Source organism: Cinclus cinclus, unplaced genomic scaffold, assembly GCF_963662255.1.
Source record: "Cinclus cinclus unplaced genomic scaffold, bCinCin1.1 SCAFFOLD_36, whole genome shotgun sequence".
NCBI lineage: Eukaryota > Metazoa > Chordata > Aves > Passeriformes > Cinclidae > Cinclus > Cinclus cinclus.
Genome location: NW_026912055.1, coordinates 1,339,747 through 1,355,877, shown reverse-complemented (window position 1 = coordinate 1,355,877; position 16,131 = coordinate 1,339,747). Strand labels below are relative to the sequence as shown.

At 59.2% G+C, this 16,131-nt stretch overlaps 1 protein-coding gene across 2 annotated transcripts; it reads left to right on the top strand.

The window, feature by feature from the left end:
* Positions 1-5,681: 5,681 nt before the first annotated feature.
* On the top strand, positions 5,682-10,072 carry LOC134057130 (eukaryotic translation initiation factor 3 subunit F-like). 2 transcript variants are annotated; one of them, XR_009934231.1, is made up of 3 exons: positions 5,682-5,847; positions 6,646-6,751; positions 7,952-9,265. XR_009934231.1 is itself a non-coding variant. In XM_062514159.1 (2 exons), exon 2 carries the CDS (start codon positions 9,539-9,541, stop codon positions 9,998-10,000), a length of 462 nt encoding a protein of 153 aa, XP_062370143.1. In that variant the 5' UTR covers positions 6,060-6,751; positions 7,952-9,538; the 3' UTR covers positions 10,001-10,072. The 2 variants fall into 2 exon arrangements, 1 of the variants encoding a protein (XP_062370143.1); XM_062514159.1 differs by lacking the exon at positions 5,682-5,847 and having other exon boundaries at positions 6,060-6,751; positions 7,952-10,072.
* Positions 10,073-16,131: the final 6,059 nt, after the last annotated feature.

Here is a 16,131-nt window from a genome sequence, read left to right as displayed (position 1 = left end):
TTGGCAGATGTCATTTTGGAGGGCACGTTTGGCACTCCAATGGCAGCCAGGTTTGGAGAAAGGGGCAGCTTTGGTCTGGGAGAAATCCTCGACCATCTGGAATTTTTGTGTGTAAAATCCCCGGTCAGGTCACAGGCAAGTTGGCTCTATAAGGTGGCAATTTTCACAGGAAGGAAAAGTCCAGCGCCCACTTGGCAGATGTCATTTTGGAGGGCACGTTTGGCACTCCAATGGCAGCCAGGTTTGGAGAAAGGGGCAGCTTTGGTGTGGGAGAAATCCTCGACCATCTGGAATTTTTGTGTGTAAAATCCCCGGTCAGGCCACAGGCAAGTTGGCTCTGTGAGGTGGCACTTTTGCACAGGAAGAAAAAGTCAAGACCCAACTTCTGCCTCGTGTCCTCTGTGTCTGGTTTATAATGTGTAGACTATATGGATAAATGAATTCCACGTAAGTATGCCAAATATAAATAGAAAAAAAAATTGAAATATAGTTTTAAAATAAAGGGGTTTTAGTTTTCTGTTTTGTTAGAGGCCGGGCTTTTCCATAAATAATATAAAAATGTAAAGATACAGAATATATAAACGTGTGTGTGTGTGTGTGTGTGTGTGTGTGTGTGTGTGTGTGTTTATACAGATATATACACACACATAAAATACAAATGTTAGTAATATAAAGATTTCTTAATAAAAATAATATTGTACCCATGTTGTAATTGATGCCAATAAACATTAAATTCAGTATCCAAAAATAGGTATTGATTATGAATATAAATTAATTATTAACAAACATATATATATATATATATATAGCTAATGGGTTTGGTTTTTTTTTTAATTTGTTCATGGCAGGGATTTTTTAGTTTGGGTCGGGGTTTTTTGGGGGGCATTCGTTTAGTAGGATTTTTTAAAGGGAGGGACCTCGATGTTTTTTGGCCCCTTGTCTCTCTGTCTGTGTGTGTCTGTCTCTCTGTCTATGTGTCTGTCTCTGTGTGTGTGTGTCTCCCTGTCTCTCTGTCTGTGTGTGTCTGTCTCTCTGTCTGTGTGTCTGTCTCTCGGTCTGTGTGTGTCTGTCTCTCTGTCTGTGTGTGTCTGTCTCTCTGTCTGTTTGTGTCTGTCTCTCTGTCTGTGTGTCTGTCTCTCTGTCTGTTTGTGTCTGTCTCTCTGTCTGTGTGTCTGTCTCTCTGTCTGTGTGTGTCTGTCTCTCTGTCTGTGTGTGTCTGTGTCTCTCTGTCTGTGTGTGTCTGTCTCTCTGTCTGTGTGTGTCTGTCTCTCTGTCTGTGTGTCTCCCTGTCTCTCTGTCTGTGTGTCTGTCTCTCTGTCTGTGTGTCTGTCTCTCTGTGTGTGTGTGTCTGTCTCTCTGTCTGTGTGTCTCTCTGTCTGTGTGTGTCTGTCTCTCTGTCTGTGTGTCTGTCTCTTTGTGTGTGTGTGTCTGTCTCTCTGTCTGTGTGTCTCCCTGTCTCTCTGTCTGTGTGTCTCCCTGTCTCTCTGTCTGTGTGTCTCTCTGTCTCTCTGTCTGTGTGTGTCTGTCTCTCTGTCTGTGTGTCTGTCTCTCTCTCTGTGTCCCCCGTGTCCCCAAAGAGCCGCAGCCCCGGGCTGAGCTCGGCCGCAGTGCTGCCGCCTTGTGGTAAGAGATCGGTACTGCAGCCGTGCCCGGAGCCGGAGCCCGGGCAGTGCTGCCGCCTTGTGGACACAGCGCGGTACTGCAGCCGTGCCCCGAAGCGGCGACCGGCAACTCCTCGGCGCTGCTGCGGGAGGGCGGTGGGGCGCGAAATGGTGCGCGTGACCTTCTCGAGATGGCGGAGGGCCCAAGGTGACGATGCCGTTCCACTGGGACCGATGCGACACTCGGGACGGCGGACGCAATAGGACCCCGGCAGAGATACGCTGAAGGGGGGGGGGGTGGGGGGGGTGGGGTGTGTCCTTTTTTTCCCGCCCTTTTTTTGCCGTCCTATGTAGAAGGTCGGGTGAGCGATGGCCGAGTCGCCATCTTGGGAGTGGCACGCTGCAATTTCCGCCCTTACTGGCGCCATGTTTGGTCCTGGCAGAAGCCACTTCCGGTGCGTTGCCAGCGTTGTCGTGGTAACTGTAAAGCCCCAGATAATGGTGTCTATAGAAGTCGCCTGCCTGAATCCGACCCCCGACGCCGATGGCGCGCTCTCCCGCCGCCTGTCCCACGAGCCATTTCCAGCACCGCTGACCAGTCCGCCCCCGTCCGCACCGCGTAAAAGGCGACGGAAAATCGCGCCGAGAACGCGGGATCGGTTTCGGGGCCGGATTCAGGCAGGCGAGTTCAAGAATCGCCAATGTAGGGGGCCTTCTTATTCGCCTCCCTAAACAAAGATGGCGGAGGCACCGGAAATGGCTTCTGCCAGTACCAAAGATGGCGGCAGGGAAGGGCGGAAATTGCATCTCGACCCTCCCAAGATGGCGACTCAACCGTCACTCGCCCGACCTTCTGCATAGGGCGGCAAAAAGGGGCGGGGAAAAAAAGGACCCCCACGGGGTGTCGACTGCATTGCCTGCGCGCGACGCCGACGCCGATCCCTCCCCCCCGGCGCGATTTTGCGCGGCGTTTCCCATCGTGCCCACACGGGCTGTGGGCTCAGCGGCGCCGCGGACGCGCGGGAGCCCGGCGGGCGCCGACAGGCAGCGGCGGCTCCGCCCCTCTCTCTCTGCCGGGCTCCTTCCACGGCCGCCGTCGCGGAGAGCGACTCCCGTCCCGCCGCTCCTCTCCGCGCCGCCCGGGTCCGCTCCCGCCCGGGGAAAGCATCGACGAAGGAAGAGCGGTCGCCCAGCTCCCGGAGCCATCGCCCTGCCCGCAGCCGGGAGCAGCCCGCAGGAGGAGGCAGCTGCTCTCTGTGCCGGAAAGGTGAGAGGGGTGCAAGGATGGGGCGGGGGGGGAGAGCGGGCACGGGAGAATTCCCAGGCACAATTCCAGCCCCCCCCCCCCCTTTCAGCTGGCGGCAGCAGCTGCAGCGCTGGTTTGGAGCAGGTTTCCATGGCATTTTATGGCAAAGGTGCCCTTTCTAGCCGGGAGCCCCGGCTGGGTTCCCTGGCTGGGAAAGTCCTTGAAGTAGCCAAAGGGAGCAGCTGCTGAGAATTCCGAGCCCGCTGTTCCTGTGGTTCTGGATACAATGTTTCAGTAGCGTGTGCTTCTGTCCTATGTACTGCAAGATGTACTTTGGAGCAAGTTGACCCTTTCATCTCTCCCCACCTGCATTCTTCCTAGGTGTACGTTTTATTCAGCAGCACTCAGGTGAGAGAAAGGATCTCTGTTCCCATCAGCATCAAAGGAAAAAGTGTGCTCACACAGACCTAAGTTGTTTGGTCAAAAAACTCTTACTTTGGTTTGGTCCAAAAAATGTTATTACTGTGTGCAAGCTCACGGGGAAGGTTTTATTCAACAGCTCTCAGTGGGACATGAAAGCTCCACTTTCCCTTTTCTTGAACAGTCTGAGACTCAATATTACTTGGTATCAATTTTATTACAGGCGATTTGAACTTTTTGAAGAGCCAGAAGGATTGTTTGTGCATGCGTGTGTCACTAATATCCCTCCTCCCTCCAATGCAGGATGGGGGAAAAAAGGCTGCAGAGCTTCCTGCAAGGGGCTGTAAGTGCAAATAAAGAGGAGCCAGAGGTTTAGTTGATATGAAGCACTAGTTCTGAAAAGAGCCTGATGGATTTGCTGATACCAAAACCAGTAGGAATAGGAGACTGAACTCGGGCATGGTGATGGTCTCCTTGGCTTTAAAAAGCTTTAATGGCTTTAAAAGGCATTTCTCTCAGACCTGGTTTATTTTTATTACCTTTCATTACATTTTAGAATAAAAAAGCCCCGCTCCATCACTGCGGCTGTGATGTGTGACTAAAGCCCATCTTCCCTCCACTGGGAGCAGGTGAGAGATGGAACTAAACCCCGAAGGATTTTCTGCTCACTGATGGCACCTGAGTTTTCTTGGGAATTCTCTGCCAAATGTGGTCAGTTGTTCTTGAATGTGGCCATGAGGGGAGTTGAACGTGCCAGCCCAGATCTGCAAACATGCAGTGCCAGAAGGAGATCCCTTGAAGTGTCACCTGGGATGTGTTCCACTGACTCACTAGTGGGTGCTGTGCCCAGGTCCCCTGTCCAAATCCTGGGCGGGGAGAAGCCAGGACTGCACATTGCTCGTGATAGGAAGTCACTTCTGGGGAGGTTCAATAGAAATGAGATGCCAGGGAGGGAATGGCTTCTAACTGTAAATATTTTTGTCCTAGAGGAGCCCTGCCCAGTCTGACTGCTGCCCAGTGCTGCTCCCTGACTGCACGCTCTCTTGGTGAGCCTCTGTCCTGCTGGCCGTGCCTTTTCTGTCCCCGTCCCCGTGCCGCTCCGTGCCCGTCTTTACCCTCCCGAGCACGTGGCGTGGTCGATTCCTGTCTCCCGGTCCTGGTTTCCCTTTTTGTCTCTGTGTCCCTGCGTCCTTGCTGTGTGTTTGGGACTCCGTCTTTTTGTCTGTCCTTCTCCGTGCCTCACTCGTGTTCCCGTTCTGTTCCCTGTGGCTCTGTGGTGCTCCCCGTGCCATTGTTTCCCCCAGGATCCTTGTGTCCCGTTCGCTGCCCCTGTTCTTTTTTAATCCCTCTCTCGTGCTGCCCATCTAGCATCCCTTTTTTGTGGTTTTGTTTTCTATTTTTTTTTCCTCCATTTCATCCTGCACCCCGATCTTCATTTTCTTTCCTGTGTCCTCTCTGCTGCCACTCTCTGCCTCGTGTCCTCTGTGTCTGCGGGGCTGGGGAGGAACTTTAGCCCTCCTGGGGGCTGCCCCCCACCCCTTTCCTTGTGCCAGCAGGGTCCCTTTTTGGGGGCATGGACCCGTGGGAAGGGTTCCCATCAAGGGCCGTGCTGCTGTCCAGGGCAGCTGGAGCGGTTCTGTGCCTTCATTTTGGGGGTGAGGGAAGAAGGCTGAGGGGGGGACGGGGTGGAGACTCGGGGGGCTCCGATGTGTTTCGGGGCAGCCCGAGGTCCCCGGCAGAGGGAGCCACGCTGCGGGGCAGGAGCAGGGGAGTGGGGAATGGGGCGGGGGGGGGGGGGGGGGGGGGCGTGCTGGGTGCCCTCCCCCAGAGGGACCCACGGGTGCCAGGACATTCCTAGGGAGGGGTGGCCGTAGAATACATGAAAAATTTTTGTTTGTTTTCATTTTGTTAGAGGAAGGCTTTCTTTAGTTTTGGCTGGGGTTTATTTTGGTGCATTCATTCAGGGGGATTTCCTGAAGGGATGGATCTCGTTGTTTCATCCCCCCCCCACCCCATCCCTTGTCTGTCTGTGTCTGTCTGTCTGTCTGCCCGTCCCCAAAGCGCCGCAGCCCCGGGCTGAGCTCGGCGGCAGTGCTGCCGCCTTGTGGGCACAGCGCGGTACTGCAGCCGTCGCCTGTCTCGGATGCAGCCCCACAGCGAGCAGTCCGCAGCAGAAGTGTGAAAGCTGGGATCCTTTGACTTCTGCAGGGGACTTCATTTTCTTTTCCTCTTCTTCTCTTCCAGGACCGGAGAAATGGTTCCACTCCTCCCATCTTTGCCAAAAGCTGTGCTGTTTGAGGAGCCAGAGCCAAGGTGCCTTCAGCACCAGGGCTCTGCACTGGGGGGCTCCCGGTCCTGACCGCGCAGGGTTCCCCTTTTCCTCCCCGCTGGGATGAAGTGTCTATGGAATCTGGGATCTGGGTGAAACTGCAGCTCTGCTGGTATCCAGGGACGTGAGGTTCCGGGGGACTGCGTTTCCCTGTGGCTTTCCAGGTCGGCAGCAGCCGGAGGAAATGGGGTGCCAGAGCCGTGCCCCATCAGGCCGTGTTTGCCTCTGAGGAACAGAGAGTCCGGGCTGAGGTGAGATTGCCAGGAGTGCTTGGATGGATGAGCTGTGCGGGGAACGGGGAGCTCGGAATCGCAGCTGCTGCTGGATCCATGGCCTTAGGTCTGCTCCGTCTGTGTCTGTGCCAAGTGGGATTTGTGCTGGGGAGAGAGGTGCTGTGGGGAGCCAAAGGTGGAGTAAATCCTCTGTGGGGATGGGCAGCGAAGGACTGAGTAGCAGGGGAAGGAGAGGATTTCTAAAGGATACGACTGTTTCTGCCAAGAGCGGGGTGGAGCAGCGATGGGGGTGGTTGGGTTTGGCCTGGGCTCTGTTATTCTTGGTGCCATTTTAAAATTCTGTCGTGTGATTTACTGTGCGGGAGCTTTCGAACGAGAGCTGACAGAAATGTAGGTTAAGCCTTGGAAGTTGGGTCCATTGACTGCAGCAGCTCGCCGAGGCTGGAGGACTGGGGTGATGGCTGCTCCCAGGAAAGGTCACTTATTTATTGATACTGTGTCACATTTCCCTCAGTGACTGCCAGCCCGGAATGGCTGTGAGTTTGTGCTCTTCTCACTGGGGAATTGGAGGAGGTTTTGGTGTAATTAGAAATTGGAGAAAAATCCCGTTGACAGTCTCACCTCTGTCCCCCTTTAAGTTATCCCAGTTTGTCCCAGCTTGGAGCTGCACAGAAATCAGGCAGGGGAAATGACATCAGGGATACAGCTGTCAGTTCCAAGGCAGAGAGAGGAAATGTAGCAGCAAAGGACAGGGGAGGGGAAAGGTTTCAGAAAGCATTTCTGTGGTGTAATGAATGCCAATTTCTGCTTGCCCAGGGAGAAGAGGACGAACTCCCAGCCATTCAGGCCTGACAGTCCCCTGCAGCGAGAGCTCAGCACGCATCCCCAGAGGCAAGTCCAGCAGGAGAAAGAAGGAAAAAAGGTGATTTCTTTTGCTTGCAAGTCCTTTCCAGTTCTGAAAGCCCAGCCAACATTTGCTCTTGATTGTGGTCGGGTGAAGCACGAGCAGCGGGCACGGGTCGTGCCGTGGATGGAGCCGCAAAGCCCAGGGTCATTGAGAGGGGACACGAGAGGTGTTTGTGTAGGAAAATGCCGAGGGGATGTCCAGGGGAGCGAGGAGGCATTTCTGAGGGGATTGCCGAGGGAGGTGAAGGGAGCCCGGCAGAGAATTTCTCTGGGAAATTTCTGCGAGGGCCCTGGGGAGCGCAGCCAGGGCTCTCCAGGGCTAGCAGGCAGGGCTGAGCCCTTGGGACTCTGCGTGTCCTCCTTCCCTGGCAGCAGCCGGCGAGGAAGGGAGGAGAGGCTCCGTGTGGGATGAGGCCCACAGGAGAAAGCGAGCAGGGGAGCGGCCTGGGGCTGGAGAGGGGCAGGAGAAAGGCAAAGGGACCTCGCTGGGGTCACAGACTGGACACTTGGATGAGCAGTGCAGGTGAGGAGTGGATCGGAGTTCACCTGCAGGGAAAGAGGGAGGGGATCTTTTGGAGGGAGAGGCTGAGGCAATAATGAGTTCGCAGTCCTCGGCCCAAGCTGTGTTTGCACAAAGTGGGAGCAGAGGTGAAGGGCGATCCAAAGGCAGCCCTGCTTGTCCTCTGACTTGTTTATAAGTTTTAATGTTTCATTTTGCAGCTTCTGTAAATATTAAAAAAAAATGAGAACAAGAGCATTAATGAGGTTCCTGGCAGTCCATTACAGTGTTGTCACAGAATTCATAACAGTTTTGAGTAATGCAATTCTTTATTCGGATTAGTCATTGTGTGAGATTTGGGGTTTATCTGGATTTTGAAGCCCTCATGGTGGCCCTGATACTGCTCAGGAGCTGGTAGGAAAAGCAGAGTCAGAGCTCCTGGCAGGCACAGGCTGTTATCCCCCAGAGTGGATTGTGGAGGAATTGTTTGGGACTTGGATTCTCCCCGTGGGTGATGCCAGTTGCTGTGACTTGTATAATTCCATACATTTGACTCCCAAAACTTCCCAGCCCAGGGGCTTGAGCCGACAGGGGAGCACGAACATTGTTCTTTGTGCAGTGCCCAGATTTGGGGCTAACTGATGGGAACTAGCAAAGCTGACAGTGATCCCATAGCCCCAAATTCCCTGCTCAATTCCCACTGCCATAACCTCCCAGTGCTTCATGGAGCGTGGCCATGCCCAGGCAGAGCTGCCCCTTGAACGCCAGCTGTGCCAAGAAACCAGCAGAGCTTCCAAGGAAGCTCAGCAGCATCGGGACAGGGACAGGTGTGTATGCCAAAGAATTTCCCGTTTAAAACCCTCATCCCAACCCCACCCATGTCCCTTGGAGGCACTTGACAGGGTTGCCTGGAATTCAGCTGATTTGACCCCCCCTTGAGCTCAGGCTCCAGGTGAGATTTTCAAGCAGGAGAAGGCAGAGGCCAGAAGCATTCGCAGCCCATGCCGAGGCAGCCCCTGTGCCCACGGGAGAACATCTCTCCCTGCAGAATCTCAGTTCCTTTCAGAGCCTCAGCAGTGGCCTCTGCAAGTTCTTTTCCCTCAGGAAAGGCTGCACATCCCTGCCTTCAGCACACCTCCAGTGGGAGCCACCTGTGAGAAAGCTTTCCATCCCTTCTGCACTTCCAGCTGGCTCCCTGAACAACTCCCACCTTCATCCAAAAAAAAAAACAAAAAAAACCTTCATCCCAGCCAAACCTTTGATTTTAAGGCATCTCTGGAGGGTAGTGCTTGGGATCTGATATGTGTGAGGGCAGATTGCCTTGGCTTTAATGCTGCTGCTGCATGGATGATGGCCTCAGGCTGGAAGGGAAGGGATTGGGGGTGGCCGGGACAGACCCGGCAGCTGCGTGGGAGCTCTGGGAGGTGGGAACGGGGAATTGCTGTCCGAGCCCCTCTGCAAGCGGCCCGTGCCGCCATCAGCAGGAAATGCCAGCTGTTCCCGGCGGTGCTTTTGGGCTGTCAGTGGTCTCTGTCCGGGCTGAAGCATCTCCAGGTACCTGTTCAGAGCAGCCCCCGGCCCAGGATCCGCAGGCAGCCCTCGAGCCGCGTCCGTGCCGGCGCTGGCCGGGCGCCCCGGCGCCCTTCCCCAGGGTGTGTGCTCGGCACAGGCAGGACACTGCAGGCACAGCCCAAGGACGAGAGGTGCCGGTTCCCTTTCAGGTCCCTCCTGGCCTCCTCCTGCCCCGAGTTCCCTGACAGCTGGGACACACAGAAACACCAAGGAACGTTGCTGGCAGCGAGCAGGAGACACAGAGGCCTCTGTACAGCTCTGGGCCAGAAAAGCAGCCCCAGCTTCAGCAGCTGCCATCGTTTTGGCCTGGCAATACTCACCTGCAGGAACTGTTCTATTTACTTGAGAGTCAGATTTTAGGATGCCTCTCAACTCCAGTATATCCTCAATATATCCCGTGATCTGGAAGTAAAGGGGAAAATTCTCAGCTGAATTTTAATAAAGGAAGTTTTACCATTACGGAGCCCCTTTTTTTTTTTTTTTTTTTTTTTTTTTTTTTTTTTTTTTGCGTTGCAAAGCAAGGGGGAGGGGAAGCATCTCACCTGGCAGGTGTTGGAGAAGCAGCCCGAGTGGAACCGGGCCGGGCCCCCGCCGAGCAGCTCCTCCCACCCACGGTGATCCAGCCCCTCTCGTTCCACAGGGGTGCGGCCGGTGGGAGCCCCACGGCTGGGCGGACACGGGGAAGGGGGATCCAGGAGCTGCTCTCCTCCGGGGGCTCCGCACACCTGCGGGATGAGGACACCGGGAGCGGCGGGACTTGGGGTTGCCGGGGTGGCACGGCGTTCCCCGTGCCCCGGCCGGTTCCAGCCGCGCTCCGGCGTCTGCACCGGGAGATTCCGCCGCCGTTCTCCCGGGCACGGTTACCGGCAGAGCCCCGGCTCCCTGCGGCCGCAGCGGGATCACGGCCCGAGTCCCACGGCCGCTGCGGCCGGAGCAGGAGCGGCAGCGCCGGGCTCGGCCCCGGCGCCCGTCCCGGGGCGGCTCCTGCTGCCCGCGGCGATCCCGATGCCGATGCCGGTCCTGCGATCCGCACCCGGCCAGCCCAGGGAGAGGCGGCACCGCTCGGAACCCCCAGCGGACCCCGACAAGACCCAGAGCCGAGCCCTGGCCCCCCCCCAGCCCGAGCACGTCGGGCTCCGCGCAGCGCCGGGAGCGGCCCCTGGGTTGGGATCGGCGCAGCGCTCCGAGCGATGATCCCACCGCATCCCGAGAGGAACATCCGCGTACGGAGCGGGGCGGGAGCGGCTCGGCCGCAATTGAAGGGCGCGGGCGGGGCGGGGCCCCGGGGGGGGGCGGCACCTGCCCAGGTGTGCGGGGCCCCAGAGCGCCTGCGCGGGGCGGGGCTGAGGGGATTTAAACCGCGGGGAGAGCCCGGCGGAGCCATTTGCTCCTCGGCGCTCGGGAGGGGAGGTGCTGCCCGAGCCGGGCTCTACAGCTCTTTTCCTTTGTGTTTCTTTTCTTTATTACTTCTTTTTCTCTGTATTTCTTCTTTCTCCCCTCCCTTCCTCCCCTCCCCTACCCCCCTCCTCCCTCCCCCCCCCTACCCCCCCCCTCCCTCTCCCCCCTAGCCCTCCCCTCCCTCCCCCCCGGCCCGGCTCCCCCCATCCCGGTACCCCTCATGCCCCTACTCGCCCTACCCTACCCCCAAGTTGTCCCGCTCTTCCTTCCACCCTTGCTTCCCCTCAATCCTGGCTCCCGCTGCCCCCTCTCCGTTTCCCCTCTCCCCCAGTCTACCGCCGCCCCATTCTCTCCCACCTTCCTTCAATCCTCCGCCTCCTTCGTCCACTCTCCCGTTCCTACCACTCCATCTTCCCCTCTCCCTGCTGCCCTGCACACCCCGACACCCTCACCTGCCCTCTCCCCTTGGCTCGCCCACCCCGACCAGCCCCTCTGCCCCCCTATTCCTACCCTCCATCCCCCCTTTCCCTCTGTCTTTTCCCCCGCAGCCGCGGGGTTCGGGGTGCCGGATAATAAAGCCCGGAGGGCCGGAGCCGGCGCCCCTCCCTTGAGTCCCCCAAAAGGGCCGGAGCCGCAGAGAGCGGCTCCCCCCAGCAGATTCCAACACTGCCCTACACTGCCGGGGTTCCGGTTTTCCCTACATCACACTGGGGGGGGTGGGGTGGGGGTGCGGGCTGGGGGTCGGGGTGGGCCCCCTCCTCAGGAGGGGGTGCTGGGATGGGGTTGGGGGGTGTTTGGGATGGACCCCCTCGATAGGAGGGGGTCCTGGGGGGAGGGCGGGTTAGGGTGGGGGGCGGGGGGTGGGAGGGGTCCCCTCCGGAGGAGGGGCCCCTGGGGGGGGCGGGGGTGGGAGGGGTCCCCTCCGGAGGAGGGGCCCCTGGGGAGGGGCGGGGGGCGGGCCCCCTCCGGAGGGGGGGGTCCGGGGTGGGAGGGGCTGGGGGGGTTCGCCTCCCCCGACCCCTTCCATCCCGGACCCTCCCCTCCGGACGGGATCCGCTGCCCGGACCCTCCCCAGGGGCCCCGCCTCCGGACGGGACCCCCGGGGGGCGGGGGGAGGGAGGGTGGGTGGGGGGGTCAGGTGGGGAGGGGTGTCTGGTGTGTTATTTTTTTTCTTTTAAATGTGTGTTCACACTGCAGAGTGACGTGACGTCCCCACCTGTTCCCCCCCAACCCACCCCTCCCCCCGGGGATCCCGTCCTGAGGAGGGGGTCCTGGGGAGGGCCCGGGGAGCGGATCCCGTCCAGAGGGGAGGGTCCGGGGTGGGAGAGGTTGGGGGAGGCGAACCCCCCCCAGCCCCTCCCACCCCGGACCCCCCCCCCTCCGGAGGGGGCCCGCCCCCCGCCCCTCCCCAGGGGCCCCTCCTCCGGAGGGGACCCCTCCCACCCCCGCCCCCCCCCAGGGGTCCCTCCTCCGGAGGGGACCCCTCCCACCCCCGCCCCCCCCCCAGGGGCCCCTCCTCCGGAAGGGACCCCTCCAACCCCCAGCCCCCCACCCTAACCCGCCCTCCCCCCAGGACCCCCTCCTATCGAGGGGGTCCATCCCAAACACCCCCCAACCCCATCCCAGCACCCCCTCCTGAGGAGGGGGCCCACCCCGACCCCCAGCCCGCACCCCCACCCCACCCCCCCCAGTGTGATGTAGGGAAAACCGGAACCCCGGCAGTGTAGGGCAGTGTTGGAATCTGCTGGGGGGAGCCGCTCTCTGCGGCTCCGGCCCTTTTGGGGGACTCAAGGGAGGGGCGCCGGCTCCGGCCCTCCGGGCTTTATTATCCGGCACCCCGAACCCCGCGGCTGCGGGGGAAAAGACAGAGGGAAAGGGGGGATGGAGGGTAGGAATAGGGGGGCAGAGGGGCTGGTCGGGGTGGGCGAGCCAAGGGGAGAGGGCAGGTGAGGGTGTCGGGGTGTGCAGGGCAGCAGGGAGAGGGGAAGATGGAGTGGTAGGAACGGGAGAGCGGACGAAGGAGGCGGAGGATTGAAGGAAGGTGGGAGAGAATGGGGCGGCGGTAGACTGGGGGAGAGGGGAAACGGAGAGGGGGCAGCGGGAGCCAGGATTGAGGGGAAGCAAGGGTGGAAGGAAGAGCGGGACAACTTGGGGGTAGGGTAGGGCGAGTAGGGGCATGAGGGGTACCGGGATGGGGGGAGCCGGGCCGGGGGGGGAGGGAGGGGAGGGCTAGGGGGGAGAGGGAGGGGGGGGGTAGGGGGGGGGAGGGAGGAGGGGGGTAGGGGAGGGGAGGAAGGGAGGGGAGAAAGAAGAAATACAGAGAAAAAAAAGTAATAAAGAAAAGAAACACAAAGGAAAAGAGCTGTAGAGCCCGGCTCGGGCAGCACCTCCCCTCCCGAGCGCCGAGGAGCAAATGGCTCCGCCGGCCTCTCCCCGCGGTTTAAATCCCCTCAGCCCCGCCCCGCGCAGGCGCTCTGGGGCCCCGCACACCTGGGCAGGTGCCGCCCCCCCCCGGGGCCCCGCCCCGCCCGCGCCCTTCAATTGCGGCCGAGCCGCTCCCGCCCCGCTCCGTACGCGGATGTTCCTCTCGGGATGCGGTGGGATCATCGCTCGGAGCGCTGCGCCGATCCCAACCCAGGGGCCGCTCCCGGCGCTGCGCGGAGCCCGACGTGCTCGGGCTGGGGGGGGGCCAGGGCTCGGCTCTGGGTCTTGTCGGGGTCCGCTGGGGGTTCCGAGCGGTGCCGCCTCTCCCTGGGCTGGCCGGGTGCGGATCGCAGGACCGGCATCGGGATCGGGATCGCCGCGGGCAGCAGGAGCCGCCCCGGGACGGGCGCCGGGGCCGAGCCCGGCGCTGCCGCTCCTGCTCCGGCCGCAGCGGCCGTGGGACTCGGGCCGTGATCCCGCTGCGGCCGCAGGGAGCCGGGGCTCTGCCGGTAACCGTGCCCGGGAGAACGGCGGCGGAATCTCCCGGTGCAGACGCCGGAGCGCGGCTGGAACCGGCCGGGGCACGGGGAACGCCGTGCCACCCCGGCAACCCCAAGTCCCGCCGCTCCCGGTGTCCTCATCCCGCAGGTGTGCGGAGCCCCCGGAGGAGAGCAGCTCCTGGATCCCCCTTCCCCGTGTCCGCCCAGCCGTGGGGCTCCCACCGGCCGCACCCCTGTGGAACGAGAGGGGCTGGATCACCGTGGGTGGGAGGAGCTGCTCGGCGGGGGCCCGGCCCGGTTCCACTCGGGCTGCTTCTCCAACACCTGCCAGGTGAGATGCTTCCCCTCCCCCTTGCTTTGCAACGCAAAAAAAAAAAAAAAAAAAAAAAAAAAAAAAAAAAAAAAAAAGGGCTCTGTAATGGTAAAACTTCCTTTATTAAAATTCAGCTGAGAATTTTCCCCTTTACTTCCAGATCACGGGATATATTGAGGATATACTGGAGTTGAGAGGCATCCTAAAATCTGACTCTCAAGTAAATAGAACAGTTCCTGCAGGTGAGTATTGCCAGGCCAAAACGATGGCAGCTGCTGAAGCTGGGGCTGCTTTTCTGGCCCAGAGCTGTACAGAGGCCTCTGTGTCTCCTGCTCGCTGCCAGCAACGTTCCTTGGTGTTTCTGTGTGTCCCAGCTGTCAGGGAACTCGGGGCAGGAGGAGGCCAGGAGGGACCTGAAAGGGAACCGGCACCTCTCGTCCTTGGGCTGTGCCTGCAGTGTCCTGCCTGTGCCGAGCACACACCCTGGGGAAGGGCGCCGGGGCGCCCGGCCAGCGCCGGCACGGACGCGGCTCGAGGGCTGCCTGCGGATCCTGGGCCGGGGGCTGCTCTGAACAGGTACCTGGAGATGCTTCAGCCCGGACAGAGACCACTGACAGCCCAAAAGCACCGCCGGGAACAGCTGGCATTTCCTGCTGATGGCAGCACGGGCTGCTTGCAGAGGGGCTCGGACAGCAATTCCCCGTTCCCACCTCCCAGAGCTCCCACGCAGCTGCCGGGTCTGTCCCGGCCACCCCCAATCCCTTCCCTTCCAGCCTGAGGCCATCATCCATGCAGCAGCAGCAGCAGCATTAAAGCCAAGGCAATCTGCCCTCACACATATCAGATCCCAAGCACTACCCTCCAGAGATGCCTTAAAATCAAAGGTTTGGCTGGGATGAAGGTTTTTTTTGTTTTTTTTTTTGGATGAAGGTGGGAGTTGTTCAGGGAGCCAGCTGGAAGTGCAGAAGGGATGGAAAGCTTTCTCACAGGTGGCTCCCACTGGAGGTGTGCTGAAGGCAGGGATGTGCAGCCTTTCCTGAGGGAAAAGAACTTGCAGAGGCCACTGCTGAGGCTCTGAAAGGAACTGAGATTCTGCAGGGAGAGATGTTCTCCCGTGGGCACAGGGGCTGCCTCGGCATGGGCTGCGAATGCTTCTGGCCTCTGCCTTCTCCTGCTTGAAAATCTCACCTGGAGCCTGAGCTCAAGGGGGGGTCAAATCAGCTGAATTCCAGGCAACCCTGTCAAGTGCCCCCAAGGGACATGGGTGGGGTTGGGATGAGGGTTTTAAACGGGAAATTCTTTGGCATACACACCTGTCCCTGTCCCGATGCTGCTGAGCTTCCTTGGAAGCTCTGCTGGTTTCTTGGCACAGCTGGCGTTCAAGGGGCAGCTCTGCCTGGGCATGGCCACACTCCATGAAGCACTGGGAGGTTATGGCAGTGGGAATTGAGCAGGGAATTTGGGGCTATGGGATCACTGTCAGCTTTGCTAGTTCCCATCAGTTAGCCCCAAATCTGGGCACTGCACAAAGAACAATGTTCGTGCTCCCCTGTCGGCTCAAGCCCCTGGGCTGGGAAGTTTTGGGAGTCAAATGTATGGAATTATACAAGTCACAGCAACTGGCATCACCCACGGGGAGAATCCAAGTCCCAAACAATTCCTCCACAATCCACTCTGGGGGATAACAGCCTGTGCCTGCCAGGAGCTCTGACTCTGCTTTTCCTACCAGCTCCTGAGCAGTATCAGGGCCACCATGAGGGCTTCAAAATCCAGATAAACCCCAAATCTCACACAATGACTAATCCGAATAAAGAATTGCATTACTCAAAACTGTTATGAATTCTGTGACAACACTGTAATGGACTGCCAGGAACCTCATTAATGCTCTTGTTCTCATTTTTTTTTAATATTTACAGAAGCTGCAAAATGAAACATTAAAACTTATAAACAAGTCAGAGGACAAGCAGGGCTGCCTTTGGATCGCCCTTCACCTCTGCTCCCACTTTGTGCAAACACAGCTTGGGCCGAGGACTGCGAACTCATTATTGCCTCAGCCTCTCCCTCCAAAAGATCCCCTCCCTCTTTCCCTGCAGGTGAACTCCGATCCACTCCTCACCTGCACTGCTCATCCAAGTGTCCATTCTGTGACCCCAGCGAGGTCCCTTTGCCTTTCTCCTGCCCCTCTCCAGCCCCAGGCCGCTCCCCTGCTCGCTTTCTCCCGTGGGCCTCATCCCACACGGAACCTCTCCTCCCTTCCTCGCCGGCTGCTGCCAGGGAAGGAGGACACGCAGAGTCCCAAGGGCTCAGCCCTGCCTGCTAGCCCTGGAGAGCCCTGGCTGCGCTCCCCAGGGCCCTCGCAGAAATTTCCCAGAGAAATTCTCTGCCGGGCTCCCTTCACCTCCCTCGGCAATCCCCTCAGAAATGCCTCCTCGCTCCCCTGGACATCCCCTCGGCATTTTCCTACACAAACACCTCTCGTGTCCCCTCTCAATGACCCCGGGCTTTGCGGCTCCATCCACGGCACGACCCGTGCCCGCTGCTCGTGCTTCACCCGACCACAATCAAGAGCAAATGTTGGCTGGGCTTTCAGAACTGGAAAGGACTTGCAAGCAAAAGAAATCACCTTTTTTCCTTCTTTCTCCTGCTGGACTTGCCTCTGGGGATGCGTGCTGAGCTCTCGCTGCAGGGGA

What these genes read in the sequence shown, in the direction of transcription:
- LOC134057130 (XM_062514159.1), top strand. Translation starts at nt 9,539, where the DNA reads ATGAGGACACCGGGAGCGGCGGGACTTGGGGTTGCCGGGGTGGCACGG.